The 19980-nt window shown below is 32.2% G+C and overlaps 1 protein-coding gene across 1 annotated transcript in view; it reads right to left on the bottom strand.

Annotated features, from left to right (window-relative positions):
- The window catches only part of Adamts20 (ADAM metallopeptidase with thrombospondin type 1 motif 20), a 146286-nt gene that overhangs the window by 52087 nt on the left and 74219 nt on the right, over positions 1–19980 (bottom strand). Inside the window, exons 19-28 of the mRNA XM_078014858.1 lie at positions 19661–19787; positions 17937–18147; positions 17619–17783; positions 16987–17151; positions 16162–16281; positions 15415–15522; positions 14543–14707; positions 14138–14428; positions 13218–13379; positions 11722–11898 (exon numbers count right to left, since the gene is read on the bottom strand). Coding sequence (XP_077870984.1) covers positions 11722–11898; positions 13218–13379; positions 14138–14428; positions 14543–14707; positions 15415–15522; positions 16162–16281; positions 16987–17151; positions 17619–17783; positions 17937–18147; positions 19661–19787 — 1691 coding nt within the window. The remainder of the gene's footprint in view (positions 1–11721; positions 11899–13217; positions 13380–14137; positions 14429–14542; positions 14708–15414; positions 15523–16161; positions 16282–16986; positions 17152–17618; positions 17784–17936; positions 18148–19660; positions 19788–19980) is intronic.

The following is a 19980-nucleotide window of genomic DNA, read 5'->3' as shown; positions in this document are numbered from 1 at the left end:
TTGTCTTTCCTACTTCTAGATATAAAATTTTTTTCTAAGGTTCCAAAACAAACAGTGAAGAGGTTCAGTCTCAGAGGAAATGATGAGAACTCTCTCTGGTTGGCAAATAGGGCCTATTTTTCATTAGAGTAGAAGTATAAATTGCCTTTTACAATCTACTAAATGAACATATTAGCACAGTTTCACATTATCGTTTATATAACATATATTTTAAATCTTGCACTATATTTAATGATATCTCAATCAGAAAAATTAATCATTAATGACACCAAATGCCTTCTTGTTTTGTTCATCAAATATTATTATACTTGGATTTATATGTTTTGGGCAAACTCTATAGAGAAGCAAATTTTCTGCTATATTTAACAATAAAAATAATCACAAGATAGAAATAGAAATGGCTCTATTATACAAAAACCTGGTAATTTTAATGATTACATTGAAGTGGAACTCTGATTGCTACCATATTTTAAGAATGTTATTTATATTTTAGAACTGGTTTATCTTAAAGTATTTCTTACTATTAATAAACATCCCATTAAAAGAAATATTTTTCTTGAAAAAATAATTTGGTAGTTACCTAATTAAATAGGTATTTCAATAGTCTTTGATTAAATATCTCAAAATGATTTTTTTCCCCAGTGGTAGGGTTTGAACCCACATGCTAGGCAAGCACTTTACCCCTGAGCTACAGCTCTCACTCTCAAACTGATTTCATAAAACTGCTATTTTATTTTCTGGGAAATTTACTTTTAGTGCTACTTTCTACTGATTTTGAGTAGATTCTAATTCCAGAATTCTTTTTCTTTACTGAATATCAAAGTGATACTTAAATCAGCTGAAAAAAAAGAAAACTAACATTGGTGAAATTTAACTCTCAGGTGAAAGAAAATTCATTTTTCCCTTTCTCAATCCTTCAGGATTCTTCTCTTTCTGTGCCCCACCAAGCTCCTAAATTCCTTCCTTGGTACATGTATGTGGTTGAGTATGCAGGAATAATCATATACTTATTTTCATTTTACTATTTTTACTTGTTGTAATATAAACTGTTCCATGTCCTGATTCACTGGTATTTTTATTCTTCACATCTAACACACAGTGACTGCTATATAAATACCTACTGAGTGAAAAAAATTAATGGAAATTCATTAAGATTATAAATCAGGAATTTTACATTTTCTTCAAAAAAGAACTGAGGTACATATTAGCTAATCTTTCTTCTCTTAATCAAATTAGCGGTGTAAAGTAGTACAATTCGTCTCTAATGTTACACTTTCAAATAGTTTTAAAATAAATCTTTACTAAACACTTAAGTCATGAATTCTGCTATTTTTTCTATTTGTGTCCAATACAACCCCCTTAGAGTGTCCCATCCTTCTACTTACTGAGAAGTAGAAACCCCTTGTTTCTTTTCAGTATCCATGGCTGAGATTGGATGACAGTAGAAGACTGAAATGTTAGTGGATTTTCTTCACTATGTATTTCCAACATGGCACTTACATACAAAACAAAACAAAAAATAACTCCAATATACTTATAAGGTGAAGAATAAGAATCAATAGAAAGATGACCAAAGGACTTCTATCAGCACTTTACTAAAGAGGATATCACAAGGCAATAGACATATGTGAAGGTACTCAACTTAGCCATCAAAGAAAATCAAATTAAAACCACCAAGAAATTCCACTACAGACTCAATAGAATTACTAAAATTTAAAAGTCTGATAATATCATGTTGGCAAGAATGTGGGGAAATTGGAATTCTCTTTAAAAAACCATGTAGAAGACTGTCTGTTTAGTAGTATTTATTAAAACAGAACATATTCATACACTATCCTTTAATGAACTCCTGTCTACATATCCAATGGATATGTATGCAAAAATTCATTAAAAGACATGTAAGAAATGTTCAGCAGAGAATTACTTCTAAATCCCAATTTTTTTTAAAAACAATCTCAAATGCTTGTCAACTAGAGAATAAATATGCATTACAAATCATAGTCATTCAAACAGGTCATATAATTTTGTTTTCAAAGAAGTAATACTAGATGGCAATTGAAAACTGCAATTGTATACAATGTGATCAAATTTCATATATTGTGACTTTCACAAATTATCAAAATTCCATTCATCTAATGTTGACAAGCAGGCAAGCTAATTTGTGACATCTGAAGTCAGAAATGGAATAATATGGTGACTGTGAAGAAGTAAATGGAAGAATTTCTGGGGTGCTGATGTTCTTAGTTTAGGTCCTGGCTGTACATATGTGATCACTTTGGAAAATTCATTGAATGGCATCTTTGTGATTTGAAATTTCTCTGTATTTTTTTATGTCTATAAATGTTTACTTAAAGGAAAAAACCAAACCTGAATCCAAATTAATTTCTTTCTTATACTGGAGTATAACTTGCTTAAGTGGGTTTTGTTTCAGATTGTTTGATGTGTTATCAACCCTTTCTTCTGTATTTGGATTTTTAGTTTCTTGAGGAAAGGGAGTTTGTATTTACAGGATAAGTAATAATGGTTAGCAGAACACCAATCTTGAAATAGTAGGCCTTCTGATAATCCCTTTTGTATTGCTTCATTTTATTCTATAAATGTTCTCTTTAGGTAGGTATTATTCTCATTCCAACAAAATGAAGTCTTAGAAATGTTCAGTAATTTGCCAAAGATTATTCAGTAAAATATGAGTCTTACTGAACTCCAGGCATTTTAATACTTCTTACCCTAACCTGCAGGATGTAGGATAGATTTATTATTAAACATATTTCAACAAGCTTAAGAATGATGTTAGCTGGGTCAGTGGTGCATGCCTGTAATCCCAGCAGATCAGGTGGACTGCAAGTTCAAAATCAGTCTTAGCAACTTAGTAAGGCTCTAAACAACTCAGTGAGACTCCGTCTTTAAATAAAATATGAAAAAGTCTAGGGATGTATCTCAGTGGCTAAGAACACCTGGGTTCAATCCCCTGAACAAAATAATAATGATGATGAAGATGATAATAACAATCTCTTCATATTCCTTACATTAAAGTTTGCATTTTGTCTCAGTGAATATTATCTTCTTTATGTGAGACTATATAATACAAATCTTGTCTTCATCATCAAATGGATCCTTCACAATGCAGCTTGCAAACTCAGTGCCCTCAATTGGTTTCTTTGCTCATAGTTCAATCTTTTACTCTCTTCAAGTTTAGGTTTCATGATCCCTTCAAATTTATGTTTGTATATCCTCTACAAATCATATAATCACATTAGTTTATATATGCAATGTATAAATATATAAGAACACATGCTGAAAACATTTTATTGAGAAATATACACATACATACATAAGAATATGACCAAATAGGAAGTTAGCAAATGTCAAGCAACATACACAAACTTTTAATGTATGATTGTCATGATTATGTAGAATAGACTGCTGAAAACTGACATGTAAAATCTGTATAATAAAAATTTAGAATATCTTAATGTCCTAATATTAATTAATGTTTATGTATCTTATATAAGCAGTCTCATCATATAGCACATAGATGGAGAACTCTGGGAACAATTTCTTCTAACATCATCTAAAATCTATTTCCAGAGATGTTTAAACAATTTGAAGCATTATGCCTGGGAAATTAGTAGCATTACCAGAGACACACAGGCATTTTTACTTTCTTTAACATGGAAGTATAAAGAAAAAAATAAAACATATCATGATTTATGTTGAGATTTTTCTTAGAGTTATTTTATGCTCTACATTTGAACTTCACTAAACATCAAAACACACACAATCTCTTTCTTGTTTTATGATCTCATCATTGCTTCAAGTATTTGCTTACATTTTTCCTAGGTCATACATTTCAAACCTGCAGGTCAATTGTGTCACCTTTTTAAAGTTTTTTGTTTGTTGGTTGGTTTTTTTTCAGAGTATTATATCTAGGACAATCTATAAATCTTTGCATGTTTTCCTTTTTGGTAAACCATAAAATCCATATGTACAAAGAAGGAAGACTATGTAATTAAACCTAAACTATTCTTCTAGGGTAGATCAAGACACTATTTATCTTTGCCAAGTTATGATGGAATGTATCTTACTGGCTTAGGCTTTCTAGAAGGATCTGCTAGCAGAATTATTCTGTTGTCAACTACAATGTTCATTTCTAATTATTAGGTTATTTTAACCTATTAAGCACCAAATATTTATAGCTCCTCAATATTGTAAATCACACGGTTGTTACTGAAATAAAATAGGAATCCCGCCCTGCACTCTGATCATCTGTTTATTACATTCATTGCAAAATTGCAAACTCCTTGGACACAAAGATTGTGTCTGATTTATTTTTAGTAATTTGTAGTAGATATTCATGATTTGGGGGAGATCAATGAGTGTACTTTAGAAAGACATGGTAATACATACCTTATATATAATCAGAAAAATGATAAATTATGGTATAATGGTGTATTAAGAATTGTAATACAAAAATAAATAAATTAAAAATTAAAAAAAGAAACACATGGTAATAAACATAATACATGGAAAGACTATTTCAATACTTAGTAGATATTTCTGATACATTTTCTAAAAAAAATTTATTTAAAAATGTATTTCCAATCCACTTACTATGCTTGTGTATATCTTTTCCAAACTTAAGAAAATAATTAATAACTATGAATGTTTTTACTCAACACGCCACTTTACAAAGTCGAAATAAAGAATGGATGGGTTTTTGAAGCATTTCCCCACACATTACCTTGCCTCTGGGGCTGCTGCTGGTCAAGCTTCCTGAGCGAGTTGCTCCTGCAATGGGAACTACAGTGGAAGGAGCCACCCCATTCCACTTAGCCCCTCAGTGTTCTTTTGTTACGCACAACTGTTACATTGGCAAACTTTGGATTTACTAGGTGTGTACTATTATTTTCACCTCATTTCTGAAAATGCTTTTGTTTGTGGCATTCCATTGTACTGTATTAATATATATTTTTCTACATAATGATATAGGCATTTTTTAAAAAAGAAACACTTTGAGGAAAGTAATAGAATTAAGAAATGGTTCAAATGGCTATTCAAATGGTTATTTGAACCTCTTTTTTAAAAAAAAAACTCTCTCATATTTTTTGTAACAAAAATTACCTTTAAAGAAAAAAATGTATTTTCTTTACTTTTGTTGGTTAATCATCATTACCAGAACTCACTGGGACACAAGTTTCTGTTTGTCAAATATAATTTCTTTCTACATAGGAAGTAAAAACATCCTAAGAAAATGAATTAGATCATAATGTGGCTAAGTGGGAAAAAATATGTAAATATAAATTGACTTAAAGAGAATTTGCTAGAATAGTTCAATTTCATTATGTGTAACATCCCTTACCAAATATAAAAAAAAAGAAAAGTAAAGCTTACTCATCTTTTAAAGATTACCTTAGTCATAAGTACATGTTTTTAATTCACTAAATAAAATTGTTCATAATTTTATTCATTATTCATAATATATAAAAGAAAAATATAAACATTTTAGGATTTAAAAATTGATATTTAAACAATAAATCTTATACTTAAAATTCCAATGTTAGTGTATAACAGAAATATTTTCTGTAAAATAGCAGTAGCTTATACATATACCAAGTAAAATTATGAAAGCATACACTATTCAACAATTAAATATTTAATAAGAGAAATTAGCAGTTTGTTATTTAAGAAAAAACATAAAGGAGGCATCCATTACAACACACAATCTGTTCAGTGACTTAAAACATTTCAGATATTGATCCAAGGAGTACAAATGAGCATACATATGAATTATGCAAAGCACAAAGCCACAACAGATCATTAATAAACAAGAGTTAAAATATAATAACATCACATTGGGAAATCACAAAAATGCAGTCATTAAATTAACAGGCATAGGTTAAGATTTATTTATTCTTTTTGTTATTACAGCACAAGATTTCCCACAACATGGAGAAAAGTTAGATGTATTGTTACAACTTTCTTTCTAATAGTATTTTAAATGATTTTGCACTATATATTTTTATTTTCCTTTCAAATTAAGAGATTTCATGTTATTTGTTCACACACATACACACACACATATACTCTTTACTTTTCTACTTAATGAATAGGATCTTTTAAAATTAGTTACCCATGAAAGACTATTAATCTGATATGTTGACAAGAGGTATTCTGAAGTTTGGCTAATATGTAATAACATTGAAAAAGGCAAAAGATTAGATCTAGTTTTGATAACAAAACTTCAGATTCCCTAAGCCCTTTTAATATAAAAGGCTAATTTAACAAATAAATATTCTTCAGGTAATAAAGGAAATCCAGGCACTCTAATGATATATGTGTACTTTATACATATACAAAAGTAAATAAATAAGTTTGTAAAAATTCTAATATAAACATTTATTACAATAGTAAAAACTTCATTTTCAGTTTATCAAGAAAAAAAAATATCAAAGTTCTTTCCTAGTGCAAAGACTGAATTTTTAAAGAACTCCTTTTGGAACAGACATGGTAAACGATGAAGAATTCTGTACTTCTGCCTTACTATTTTGTAATTTTTTGTTACATGTTTTCTTCATTATTTATTTATATAAGATTGAAAAAGATGTCTGTGCACAAGATTTGAATGAACACTCAGGTTTTTGACTTATGGCACCATTTATGTACAAAGATAGCACAACACAAATATATTGGAATTCCAACACAATACATAAAATTATGCAAAAACCGAAATAGATATGTAGAAAAGATTGGTAAACCTAAAAATGTTTTTGAATGTCAAATGAAGGACTGAAAAATATCTACCTAAAATTGATTCAAAAGGAATAACTGTAATTTTAATGATCTGTACATTTTTATGTTAAACTTAAAATGTATTATATTGTTCATTAAATAGGACAGGGTCAGAAAGGGCCAAATAGTAAATATTGCAGGCTTTGTGGATCATACAGTCTATTGCAACTAATCAGCTCCACTCACTGCTGGAATGCAAAAAAAGCAGCCTTAGATAATACAAGAACAATGAGCATGACTGTATTCCAATAAAACTTATTTATAAAACTAGGTCGGGGGTGAGGTGGTGGTAACTAGATTTAGATCAGGGGCTATACAGAAAAATCTGACTCAAAACACTTTAGTTTCATTATTTCAATATCTACCACAAAGCAGGAATAACAAGTAAATGTTTAGTGCTTTGCGATTAAAGTCATGAATCAGTAAGGAAAATAAAACCTTTGTGCTGAGAAACCAATGCCATTACTACTCAGTCTCTAATCAGTGAATAGGATGCTGCTTTTTTAATTAAGGCAAAATTCTAAGAGGGCCTTATTAAGAACTATGCCTGACAACTAAAATCAATGAAGTGAAAGAGAAAGAAGAAGAGCTATAATAAGGAGAAATTGAATTTCCAATCTAAGATAGTTAATAAAAAAAGATGCCTTTTAGGGTGAGTTTCTATAGTATTTCTAATCCCCCTGAATGGACTGTAAAATCTAAATGGACAAAAAATATGTTTTAATTAACTCTGTAGCATAGTACCCAAGACATAGTAGATGATCAGTTAACATTTATTGAATAACTGTGTGAGTGCTTTCTATGGAAAAAAAATTGTTTTTCTTTTTAGTTCCCACAAAGGGATGGTGCTCTGAAGTCGTGATTTTATTTTAAAATCTTCTTATAAAGTTAAAATGTTCTGTTGTTTTGTAAGATGAGTCACACTTGGACTATAAAGATAAATTTCAGCCTGAACTAAAACTTGACCTATATCTCACTGTTAAAGTTTGTCTTGGGCAAAGCAAATGCATTACCAAGGGTTGGGTCTAGTCAGAGAGGATGGTGGAATGGAACTAGACAGCAATTCCTGACAATTCCTAACACAGAAAGAAGATAGTGAAGGATCAGCTGGCCTGAGACCAGATAAATGCTCCAAGATCCAGTATTACATAGTCTGATACCTGAAGAGAGTTGAAGCTTGAGTACTGGAGTAAAAAATAAGGACAGAGTTCCCTAACCCTGAACCTCGACTAGAGTGGAGGGAGGAAGGAGGGGCAACAGAGAAAGAAAGAAGGAGAAAGAGGGAAAGAAAGAGCACATAAGCTCATCCCCTTAATAACAACTGGAAAGAAAAGCAGACCAAAATAAAACATGGCAAGAGCAGTGGTGCCCTTGAAGCAGATCAAGCAGTTTAAATTCAAAGTGTAAAAAGAAAGCCAAGAAAGCTCAGCATTTTGTGGAACCCACAGGTGACCAGTCATCCCCATCATTACTTCATCTCCTCATCTCCAGATAATAGCAAATTAAACCAGAGGGAGCACCCCTGCAGTGGGATCTCTTATGAATCCGCAAGAAAGAACTTCTAATTGGATCTCTACTAATCAAAAGTTGCTGCCAACTCCCACACTTCACCTGGAACAAGGAGAGCAGGGTGGAGCAGCCCCACTCCAAAGTGCTAGCTTAACCCAGCACTCTACACAGCTTCCACAGGAGCCCAAGCAGAGACAGAGCAGTTGCCTGCAATTCATAGTGGCTGGAAGTGAGAGTTCAGATCCCAGCGGGAAGGTGGTTTTGTCCCAAGAAGAAGAAAGGAAAGCTGTCAGCATCACAGCCACCACTGGCACTGATGGAAAGCACATCATGGTGGGAACTGGTCTTAGTCCTGATGAACCTAAAGGGACTGATCCCCAGACTGCAGCCACAGTCTGCATGAAACAAATTCCAGTGGGAAGCTGCCTAGGTCTCCAGTGGCATAGAGGGATGATCCCCAGATCTTGGCAGCAGCCAGAGAAAGATGGTTATGGAAAGATGTTGCCTGTGTCCCAGGAAGCTTAAAGGAAGGGTACCTGGATTGCAAGCATAGACAGCAGGAGGTCAGTCAAGGTGAATAGTTGCCTGGGTCCAAGGCCGTAGAAAGCAATGGTACCTTGTCTCGACCATGGCCACAGCTGGAGAGTGTCTGGACATGGACTGCACACTGCCTCAGTCAGTCAGCAAAGGGAAGTAACACCCACAATTAACAGTTTGGGGCAGTGGAAGCTAGAACCCAGGCAAATCACTTGAATCTCTTTACTCATTCCTAAAGACAATATCCCAGTGAGCTGCACTGGCAATAGGGAATGCTTCTGCACTACAAATTACAGAGAATCTACAACCACAGGACCTGTGCTTGTAGATAGCCACCAGGATCTAGGTCATTTTGAAAAGGATCCTGTAGAAGGGAGTGGGAACATGGGACCCAAGGCAATCACAATGACAGCCCAGAGCCCTTGCATCCTGAACTTCTGCACACAATAGAAACAACCAGCTGACATAACTGCTGTACCCCTGAGCACTCAGACTCAGGCCCCTGAATTGACAAACCAGAACTGGCTGATGGGAGATCCATAGCAACTAAGGGAGGGGCTTCTGTGCCCCAGCATCTCTGGAGGAATAGAGGGATCAAAAGCCAAACAATGATGGACATCTTCTAACTGTCCAAATTTGAATGAAATCTAAACCAAGACTCAATAAGAATTTTCTTCAACTCAACCTGGTTTGCTATAAAGAAGATTTTTGCTACTTTCTCACCAGACAGGGGATTAATATTCAGAATAAAAAATAAATAAAAAACAAAAAAACCACAACAGGGCTGGGGTTGTAGCTCAGTAGTAGAGCATTAGCCCAGCACATGTGAGGCACTGGGTTTGATCCTCAGCACCACATAAAATGAATAAATAAAAGAAAGGTATTGTGTCCATCTACAACTAAAATGAAATTTTTTAAAACAAAAAGAACTCAACAAACTTAACATCAAAAAACCCAAATAATCCAACTAAGTGGGCAAAAGAACTGAAAAAACACTTCTCAAAAGAAGAATATAACAAATATGTGAAAAAATGTTCAACATCTCTAGCAATTAGGGAAATGCAAATCAAAAATCACATTGAGATTTCATCTTCTACCAGTCAGAATCACAATTATCAAGAATACAAACAATAACAAGTGTTGGTGAGAATGTGGAGAAAAACGTACTTGCATACACTGTTGGTGTGACTTCAAATTAGTGCAACCACTCTAGAAATCAGTATGGAGATTCCTTAAAAAACTAGGAATGGAACCACCATATAATTCAGCTATCCCACTGCCTGATATCAAAGAAATAAAATCAGCATTAGCAACACACCCACTAGCCAGACAATGGAACTAACCTAGGTGTCCTTCAAGAGATGAATGAATAAAGAAAATGTGGTATACATACACAAAAGAATATTACCAAACCATAAAGAAGAATGAATTGAGGCCTTTGCTGGTAAATGGATGAAACTGGAGACTCGTGCTAAGTGAAATAAGGCAGACCCAGAAAGTCAAAGGTTGAATAAGTTTTCTCAGAAGCTAATACAAAATAAGGGGTGGAGGTGGGGAAGGCTGGGAAGGGGTATTCCATCAAACTAGAAGCAAAATCAGTGAAGTAAAAAAAAAAAAGGAGAATGAGGGGGAAGGAAGAGGGACTGGATAAGGGAAGAATTGAGGAATGAATCTGACCTAAAGGTCCTAAGTACATATAAGAATAAACCACAGTGAATCTCACCATTATGTATATCCACAAGGCAGTAATTTTTTTAAAAATGCTATAAGTAAATAGCAGAAAGGTGACTAGAGGGAGGAGAACAGTAGGAGGGAGGGAGGAGGGAAAGGGGAAGTATTAGAGACTGATTTAGAGCAAATTGTATTCTGTGCTTTTACAATTATGTCAAAATGAATCCTAATGTTATATATAACTAAAAAGAACTAATAAAAATTATAAAAAAGGGTTAGTTGTAAAACTGCAGTTATGATTATTTTCTAAATAAAATATGATTTAACTTCATAAATACAATTATAAATATATTATAGACTCAAATCAATTTTTCATCTGAAAGAAATGAACTTAGTTGTCCATGATTTAAAAAATCAGAAGTGACCAAAAAACTAATTCAATATACTTAGGTATTAAATATTCTTCAGAGTTTAGATATCTGAAAACAACTAGAGAAAATAAACCATTCATGAGCAATATTTATGAGTTTGGTCTATGGCTCCAAAAAATAACAAAACAGAAAATTCAAATATTCCTAAACACAGTAACTCCACACAGTGGAGAAAAATGAAGATTCACATAAATTATTATATAAATCATACTTTTCTGTGATGTAACAAACTGTAAACAATTAATTTATTTTATGTAAGTAAATTTCTCTATCTTTTCTTTAATATAAATTTTCACATTTCCAAACAAAATAATGAGTTTTAACAATGATAAAAACAAGTTTTAAAAGATTGTTATTTGGTTTTGGATCAGTTATTGGACATTGACAGACAAAAGCCACATACAGTTATATGCTCAAACAAGACATAGCCTTGATTTGTCATTGTTACAAGCAAAGTGTTAACATTACATAAAAATGTAAATAGTGAGGGCAAACAAAAGATGTAATGAAGAAAAATATTTCCATGGGAATAGTGCTATCGTTCAAACTTCACATATAAAAATAAATACTTATAGAACTATTAAATATTACAGTACTTGAAATTGAATCAATCCTTCTTCCAACTATCAATTTTTAATAATATAAGCCAAGAAGGCCAATGGTCTGCTTTAAAAAAAAATCAGAAATCATAGTATGTGGATTTCATGATTTATAAAGAAAAGAAATTAAAGTGAAAGGAACCTAGTAAAATAAAACAAAATTAAGATTGAGAATACTATCGTACCGATTTCCATGGTCCCCGATGCCATGATACATCATCAGGGCAGGCATGAACATGACATTGTATCACACTAGGCGGCTTGTTTAGGATTTCACAGTTGTGCTCTTCTGACAGTTGGCCATTGGGAAACTGGCATATTACAAATCTTGATTTTATTCCTCCTCCACATGTTTGTGTACACTAAAAATAAGAAGAGGAAATATCAAGCCTATGTGACTTTACAGAGACTGTTATTCATTCTTGAAATATAATTAGTAATGCTAGAGCTTAAACATTTATTATTTCTAGTTGTCAACATTTCTCCCTGAATTTAAGAGTTTTAATCCCATGATTATAAAAACTGACAGTTTCTGCGACTTATTAGGAAAATATTTCAGTAAGGTATGAAGTCTATAAGATACTATTTGCAGGTTATGACAGAAACAAAACTGATTTACCTAAGTAAAGAGTATCAATTATAAAATGTATGGATTATAATCAATGAATTATTATGTAGCCATGAGAGCTAATGAGATAGGTCAAATTTTGGGCAAATTTTATAAACATGGATATATATTTAATACATTTTATATAAAAACCAGACAGAAAACAGCATGTATAATATAAATCTGTTTTTGTAATCTATACAGAACAAAAATCTAGCAGTAAATGTACCAAAATGATAAAAGTTTGTATTTGTTTATAGTTTTCCTATGATTTAAACTTGTAAAATGAGTATACCTACTAATACTGTAATGCTAAAGTTACTTAATTTTGGAAAATATTAAAGTATATATGAAACATGTACTTGATGTTTATTAGCACCTAGCCAAAAGTATGCCTTTAAGCAATGATTTCCAATAAATTCCCTATGAAGAAAATTACATAATAAAAACAATTAAGCAAAAACATTTGACTAATTAAATTAGCTGATTTATTTTATTCATCCCAAACTAACATACATCATTGTTTCTTATTCTTTCCCATTCAAAATAAGGGTGGGATTAATATTCAAAGTGACCATTTTAGAAATTATCTTTACATTTTCAGTGCCAAAGAGCACCAGGGCATGATGAAAGTGCTTAATAATTGAAAATTATCTAGCTTAAAGGAGAAAATTCATCAAATGAATGACTAAACAATAGGAGTTAAATATGGTCTACATATTCACCTTGTTTTCTGTGTTTATATCAATCCAATTTTCTAAGATATTTGAATAATAATGTACAAAAGTTAGAAAGATACCAGTAATTCACAGTCATACTGAGTAGCATAGCAGGTTCTATTTACAAATCTGGAATACATGCTTTCTGTCATGAGTGAGTGACTTACACAATGAGAGAACACCTATTAAAAGAACAGGGTTTTGATCTTTCAATTAAGAAAAATATTTCTTTCCATATATAGTGAAGTAAAATTATCCAGCAGTATGGGATAATGAGGTAATGTCAAAAAGCACTTTACTTTAGGTCTTCAGATATATAAAATTCTCCACAAATTTGGGGAATCTTATGACTTACTTCTCCCCAGCTTCCATAGTTCCAGCGTGGACAAGGTCCCGAATCACAGTGCTTTGACTCTGGGGGTTTTGAGGCTGCATCACAGTAACTTGCACTTTGTCCATTCTCATCCTGGCAGACCACAACCCTACGCTGGAGACCTCCAGCACAGCTGCTAGAACACTGGCCAGAATAAAATAGAAACACACATGAACTGCAGATTTTACAATGTGAATTTTCATGGTGGAAAAAAAAAATCATGCCTTGACTCAACCCAAAGCAAACTTTGAATCATGAAAATCTGACAAAAACACTTAAATTTTACTGAGGGCTTCATTAAAATTTGTCAATGAAAGGTAGGACTTTCAATTATGCATTAGGAAATAATCTTCCACCTTCATCCTGAATGTTAAGTAAAAAGGAATTACAGTTTTAAGATTAACTAGGAAGAAATTAAAAAACAAAAACAAAAACAAAACAGTGTTAAGTCACTTGATTTTTACCTTGGTATTTTTCTTTAATTTGTATCATTAATATCATGTAAAATATGAACTACAATCATACCTTTGGTAGTTTACCATGATTTTACCCTAGTTTATTCCATGGCTATCACAGTAAGTTTTTGTTTTATTTTTTTCATAAACATTTGTAGTCTTACTTCTTAAAGGGTTTTCTCTTATTTTTATTATAATGGACCCTAATCAGATTATTTTTAAGTGCATTCCTTTGTAATCATAATATCACATTAGTCTATAATTCAATAAGAACTCTGGGGAGTTGTAGTCTGCATCAAAAATGCTTAATCCATTTAAGATTTAAACTATTGATCTTCAGATAAATTTAGCATTAAAAGCATTTGATGTCATTATATACAGATCTGTTAAAGGGCTGAAATATAACAAAATTACAGAAATAATATAACTCAATAAAGAACAGCTTACTGATCCCCATGGTCCTGTTCTCCATTGGTTTCCTCTGATTGACAGATGGACCCCCTGATTTTGATTATCTTCGGGTTTGTGAGTTAATGGAAAATGCCTGCCTGGGAAATGACTTGGCTGCTCAGAAGAACTAGGAAAGTGGCTGTACATGGGTGGGCAGGCGGCCAGGTTACAATCTTGTTCTATCAAGGGGCGAACTTCAGGGTCACAGTAATTCTCATCAATTGGCTGCTGGTGGTTGATGCATAAAACTTGTCGAGTTGTTTTTCCATGGCCACAGGATGCTGAACACTGACGAGAAATTTAGTCAACATTTACTATGTAATATACTTCATTGATATTATATAAAATATCATATATTATATTTAAACATTTCACTTCCTATTTTTTCATGAGGATACTTACAGGTGACCAATTTCCTGCTTGCCATTCTCCACAAGGGCTAAAGCAGACAGATATTTCAGCAGGTCTGGGTAAGAGTGCACAGTATGATTCATCTGCTATTCCATCATGAGCATCACGACAGCTTACATAGCGGGCTTGATTACCTCTTCCACAAGACACAGAGCACTTAAGAAATCAAATAATATTGAAATGTTAGATAGTACCTCTCCCACTTTCCTTAACCATAGCTGTTACTCACATTTCTAAAACATCAAGTTTCTTGAGAAAACATAAATTAGGAATAACATTACCTGGCATCATTTCTCAATCAAATACAGATGGGGCAATAAATATTCCAGTTTAGATCATAAATTTCACAGATATAAAATTTGAATGAATATAATGTTTTGAAATACTTAGTTATATTTCAAAATTAAAAATGCTATGTAAGGGAATCTTAATATATCATTAAAATAATTTAAAAGACTTAATTAAAATTTAAGATTAAAGCAAATGATAATTCTAAATACATTAAAACTTTCAGTTCAGAAAAATAACATTAAAATGTCCGTAATTTAACTAAAAGTTAATAAATGCCTAATAGCACATCTGTTTCTTATAACAACCTGTGACATAAGTATCATTATCCTCATTTTATAGATTAGAAAATCTATAAAAGGCTCACATTTCCTGCACATAAACACAGGCTCTTGAAAGTCAGAGCATGAGTTAGCCATTAAATGACCTATTTCTAAACCCTATACTTGTTCCCTACCATCAAAATACTTGAGAATGAATACATACATTAACTTAAGCAAATCTGTCCCAAACATTTTGCTGGTGTCTAAAGACCTCCATAAGAAATACTATATCACTTCAATAAATTCACTTACTGGGGTCCAAGAACCATGTCTCCACTGTGCTACCTTTCCCATAGGAACAGCTGGTAACGAAGTAGCCCCAACATTGGGGACAATTGGGCAGGGAGTAACTATACAGTCCTATTCAAAAGAAAAATAGATCTCAAAGAATATCATTTAATTAATCAACCACATTTAAATTCATTTTGGCCTTTCATTGTCTCTATTAAATATCTAATTCAACAATAGTTGCATACTAAGTCGAAAATAAATGATGTAAAGAATTTTATTTTCAAAAGTTCAAAGTACTTCAAGTGCTAGCAGTGGACAGTAAGACTGAATATCAATATTTGGATCATTCCATCTGATAGTTGAAAACTGAAAGAGCAAAGTCCTTCAAAAATACCACTAGGCTGAAACATTCTGAAAGTACAGAACTCCACTTTAAAAAGGCAAAACACACTTCAAAAGTTCATAATAATAGATCTTGTTATACAAGCACAGTTCAAAAAATGGGAATACACAAGTTAAATGAATAATCCACAATAATACACAAGTTAATAAATAATGAATAATGGCAGATAAAGTGTAAGCTATGTCTTAAGAAAGCTGTAAGAATTTCAAAACCAAGAATAACAAATTCTATTTCATGCACACATTTTTAAGGCATAGAAGTTTAAGTGGAAAAAGTACATATAAAAATAATTTGAACATATTAGCAATCCTCCTGATAAATAATAAATATTTTTATTTATAATCCACAAAGATTGCTTCCTTTACCTGCCTATCACCTGGGCGACTGGCCCCTTGACATTCTCTGTCATCTAATACTGCACTAAAGAGCTCGCTGACACATTTAACAGCACGTATCTGATACCCAAGTCCGCAGGTAGCCGTGCACTGAAAGATAAAGATAAATAGATATCAAAAAACATTGTTTTTCAAAAATTACATAAACTTCCATTTTCTTAATAAATATATAGTTAATAATATACTTTCAGTAGATCTTCTTATACAAGCACTTTATACCAGATTCAAAAGAAATTATTATTCAAATTAATAAATTCAATCATCCTGCCTACTTATTTAAATAACTTATATAGACATTACTAAAATACTGAGGTCCACAAAATGTATATTATTAATATAGTTTTAAAAGTTATCATGTAAAAAAATATCAGTAAAGGCCTGATATTTTGGAGGCAGAGTCAATACAATTATAGAAACAAAATACTTTCAAACTCTATCTGGTGTATGTATGTCACTTAATACACTGAAGAAATTTCAAAGAGATATAGAAGAAAGAGGTAAGAAGGTTTCCATCAACTTTGGTAATCTTCACAGGATATTACACTACCCACACTCATCCAGTCTGATCACTGCTCACTTTGCAGCTTCCTGGTTGGCTATTCTAACAATGCCTATTCTAAATATGGTAAAGATGCCAACGTAAGCACAGAATGTGAAAATATTTATAGTTTAATCAAAACTAATAAAACCATGAGATTTGAAGACTTTCATTTAACTAAAGTGAATCCAAAAGCAAAGCTGAAATATTTACCATAGCAAAACTAACAGTAATGTCAAAATTTTGCATATACTCACAGAACTCCATGGTCCTACTTGCCAAGAAGCACATGCGTGAAGCTCACATGGTCTTAGAGATTCAGGTTTGGTACTTGGATTACAGAAGCCATCACTCAAGTGATCTTCATTCAGTTGACACCAAACCTGCCGCTGCTTTGATCCTTTTCCACATGTAACAAGACACTGTAAGAAGTCAACACGATACATTACAAAATGATGCAAGGATCAATTTACATATTAAAATACAGCTGTGAGACAATTTCTAAGTTCAGTGTAACCCAAATCCTCTAGAGACATCCACTGGGCAAAACCACCACCCCTAATATCTGCTCCCCAAGTATCACTGAAATGTCCACTAGTCCTAGAAACAAAGATACAAAATTAACCTTGGAATAAGTATATATCGAGGCCACTGCACTTTCTTATAAAAATAGTTATAGTTGTAGATTAGACATCAGCAAATGTTATTGATAATTTAATTTAATAACTGTAAATAGTTTAAGGATAGCCATTTAAAAAATTTTACTGCCTTTAATAAAAAATATTTTTAAATGATAAAGTTAAATATGTGTGAATTTTATAAAGTCTTTGATGCAAAGTTTCCTAACACAATATTATAATAGTTCTAAGCCTCATGTTTTTAATGTTACCTCACTCCACTCACTAGCAACCCAAATGGGACAGGAAAATTCATTGCAATTCTCTACAATCATTCGAGGCAGCTCTTGACATTCTCTGTCAGCAAGACGGTGGCCAAAGTTGTTCACGCAATAAGATTCTCGAGACCGTTCTCCTCCTCCACAACTCCTAGAACACTGATTAAAAAAAAAAAAGAAAAGAAAAAGAAATTTAAAAAGATGACTTTTGGAGATAAAAAAATTAAATTGTTTACAAATATGTATTTCAGAGAAATTTAATATTCAGTTAAGAGAAAGGAGACAACCTTCTTTAACCAATAATTATTATACCTGGGACCATTCTAAATAATGCCATCTTGTTAAGACACAGTCACCATGGCATGGCTCTCGGGTAGGAGGTTTAATCTGGTCACTGCAGTCGTGGTCATTTACTGGAACAGTCTGTCCTTTATGGATGGAGTACTTCATGCAGTGGACATCCAAGGATCTGTATCCTGAACCACAGTGGGATGAACATTCACTTTTGCCAATGACATGCCACCTAGAAAAAAAGGATAATGTGCTATTAACACAAATTTAAAAGTGAATTTAGAGAAACTCATGCATGAAATTCAATTTTAAGAATTCTAAGAGCTAACAGAAAGGCAACCTGAAAATATGTAAAGATGTAATTTCAAGAGATTATATAGCTCAAACTTTCAGATTACAGATAAAAAAAGCTTCAAAAAGATTATCTATTCCAGTGGTACAATGCTTGAAAATTTTTCTCTTTTGATCAGAAATTGTACTTTTTTCCATATTAAATCTTAAGTTGCTTCCAAAATATATATAAATGAAATATCTAGTTAAATTAGAGACAGGGCACCAACACTACATCTACTGATATTATCCTGACACTTGATAGTAACTTTGGAGGTTTGTCCAAGGAAGTACAAGTTTCAAAAGCATTTGAAAACACGGGGTTTAGATCAAGATGACTCAAGTAGTTAGTGGCAGATTTAAGACTATAACTGAAGACATCAGTTAGTCTGATGTTAGTCAATCAAATAGTCTCTCCCTTTGAAAACCTCTGAGAGTACTTTGATACATGAACAGAGAATATCTGGAAATCTGAATACATCAATAAAGATATAGTCCTTAAAAACTAGCAAAACCGTTTTTGTAAAGAATATCACACTCCCTCATTAATTCATTCCAATCTCTATTTAGACATGTTTGCAGGGAAAATATTTATTATAAGCAAAAATGCTAGTTATAGCCAAGTTATCTCAATTACAGTCTAGTAAGCAATCAAATTATGAGTATCACTGTATAAAGAAGCACAGAATTCACAGAGTTCATTTCTGATAGCTTCTCAAGAATGTCATTGTGTTTTATGTGACTTAAAACAGGCAATTCTACCACTGGGCTATGTATATAAAAAATAGACATATAAATTCGTATCCTTCAATACTGAATGCAACCTGCTACGATGCAAAAATAAAAAATGAAAAACTGGAAGATTGTTATTGTTACTGTTCTTAGTATTGGTCTGTTACCAATCATCCAAGGAGGAGGAAAGGATAAGAAATTTAGATTAGAACTACAAACTTTCCTGCCATGATCTACCATAATGTTGCTTAGTATCTAATGGATTAATTACTAAAATACCAGGAAAATTGATACAGTCTCTAATCCATAAAACTTATAAATTTAGTGGTTCATGAGTTCAATGCTAATTATAGAATCAGGCTACAGATATGTTGTTTTAGATCTTTAAACCATGGCTTTCAGACAAGAGTTTACTTATATTTATTTTACAGGCAAAATGACTTCTGTTTTCTAACACAGTGTAGAGACCTGGGTAACTGGTATTCAGCCAGTAATATGAATAAAAATTCAGATACATTTCTGAATTTCACCACACATTAGTGAATCTGAAATTTTATAATAGAGGCAGATGATGGGTATTAGTGATATGTCCACTTTATGTTAGGCACTGTTTTATATTTATCTCACTTATTAGTTTAGTTGCATTTATACAGTAGTTATATCACACATTATTTCCTTTTTACCTTAGTTCACAGTCTGTATTGCACTTTTCAGTCACAAACAATGGGTGTGGCAAGTGGTCACAATTTTGATCAGACACAATCACATGATCACTCTTACGTATGCAGATAATTTTTCTTCTACGAAGACCTTGACCGAAATCAAATGAAAATTAAAAATGAAATGAGAATTTACATAAGTAGAAGTTCCTTACTTATTTAATTCTACTAAAAGCCTAAAGGATGTAACTAAGAAAGCTAAATTTTCAAGACTTACATCTAAGATATGCTAGTATATTAATCTAGTCAGGAATGACTTTTTATAGTAAGTAAGCTGAATTCTA

This window comes from Ictidomys tridecemlineatus, chromosome 6 (genome assembly GCF_052094955.1).
Source record: "Ictidomys tridecemlineatus isolate mIctTri1 chromosome 6, mIctTri1.hap1, whole genome shotgun sequence".
Lineage (NCBI taxonomy): Eukaryota > Metazoa > Chordata > Mammalia > Rodentia > Sciuridae > Ictidomys > Ictidomys tridecemlineatus.
Note: the sequence above shows the minus strand (reverse complement) of the source record. Positions and strands in the feature narration are given on the sequence as shown.